Source organism: Peromyscus eremicus, chromosome 3 (genome assembly GCF_949786415.1).
Source record: "Peromyscus eremicus chromosome 3, PerEre_H2_v1, whole genome shotgun sequence".
In the NCBI taxonomy this organism is placed as follows: Eukaryota; Metazoa; Chordata; class Mammalia; order Rodentia; family Cricetidae; genus Peromyscus; species Peromyscus eremicus.
The window spans coordinates 81908222-81909929 of record NC_081418.1 but is presented as its reverse complement, the minus strand read 5'-3'; the positions used below and the strand labels follow the sequence as shown (position 1 = coordinate 81909929).

Sequence of the window (1708 nt, the reverse complement as noted above, 5' to 3'; positions counted from 1 at the left end):
AGGGTTTGGCTTATCATGAGTTCTTTCTCTCCACTCTCCCCTTTCCCAAACACACTAGGATTTGCACTGATTATTATCTTTGTAATTTTTCCTCTAGGCTCCGACTTGTCCTATTTCCCATCTCTCCAGCAGAGGGCAATAGTAACACATTATCTAGTCAACTACTCCAGCTTTAGTGCTGACAGCCATGGTAACACTTTGAATTAAAGAGGTTTCCAGGCTCTTCATTCACTTACCATCTACAATGTCTCCAGGATGTTGAGCCCTTGTATGAAATTGGTTCAATCACATTTCATTGGGACATCCTCTGAAGCTGGGAACCCTGAAAAGCTTGTCCCAGAATATCAATCCTGTTTACAACAACAACCCTGGTTCAGGAGGATCAGAGGCTCAAGGTCTTCTTAAAAGCAGCAGATAACATGAGAAAACATGTGAAGAATAAAATGGACTAGGGGTATAGGACATTGTAGAGAAAAACAAAACAAAACAAAACAAAAACACAAAAAACAAAACACTGAGAGCTTTGGTATTTTCCAACTTAAATACTACAAGTAAGTGAAAGGACTCCTGTGTTTATGAGACAAGACTGTCCTAGCCTACACCCTGCTATTCGCATATTTACTCCTCAGAAACCAGAAATGGCTCTGACTTGCTTTTACGAGAACTAACTTAGACAAGAGAAGTTTGTAGACAGAGACCAGACAACAAGATGGGTTTGCTGGTGAAAACTGTCAATTTGCTGCTACTCAGTGTAGTGGGTGAGAAAGAAGGGGATCTCCAAATCCAACATAACATCTTTTCCACCATGGAAGTTTCAGTTTAAAAGGAAATATTTTCCTTCCTTCCTTCCTTCCTTCCTTCCTTCCTTCCTTCCTTCCTTCCTTCTTTACTTCCTTTCATCCTTTGCCTCCTCTACTTCTTCTTTGTTGTCATCTTTCTCTTTTTTGCATACTGTGTAAAGTGAAGGTATTCTGGAATCCTGTTTTCTACTAACGTCTGTCTATTTTCATCTTTCTCTCCATAGTGTCAGATGGTGAAATTGTCCTCACTCAGTCTCCAGCATCCATGACCACATCACCAGGGGAGAAAGTCACTATCACCTGCAGTGCCAGCTCAAGTGTAAGCTCCAATTACTTCCACTGGTGCCAGCAGAAGCCAGGAGCCTCCCCTATGCTCCTGGTTTATGGAAGCTCCAACGTGGCTTCTGAAGTCCCAGCTCGCTTCAGTGGCAGTGGGTCTGGGACATCCTACTCTCTCACAATCAGCAGCATGGAGGCTGAAGATGCTGCCACTTACTACTGTCAGCAGAAGAGCAGTGTCCCATTCACACAGTTCAACAAAGCAGAACAAAAACTGCTTTGGCCTTCTCAGACAAGGCTGCTTCCCTCTTAGAAGATAACATATGGTCAAGATTTTGACTGAGTTGTGAGAAAAATCTCCAAATATTTCTGCAATGGAAGCAGAGTCAAATATCACTTAAGGGCTTTAAGCCACTCCTCCTGGCAAAGAGGAGGAAAATATATAAATGGAGATAGTGTGACAACACAACCACCGAACACATCTTTTTGGCATTCTGTGCAGACAAATGCTATGGACAAATATTTCAAATATTTTCACAGGTCAAATTTCACTCGCAAACCTTAAGCCACTTCTCCTGGCAAAGAAGAGGAAACTATATAAATGAAGATAGTGGGATGAGATAACCAGA

The 1708-nt window shown here is 42.0% G+C and overlaps 1 gene segment (V, D, J or C); it reads left to right on the top strand.

Moving 5' to 3' along the window:
• The first annotated feature begins 709 nt into the window (after positions 1-709).
• LOC131906360 (Ig kappa chain V-VI region NQ2-6.1-like) lies at positions 710-1392 on the top strand. The segment is given in 2 exon segments: positions 710-758; positions 1025-1392. Coding segments are annotated over 2 exon segments (417 nt in total).
• Positions 1393-1708: the final 316 nt, after the last annotated feature.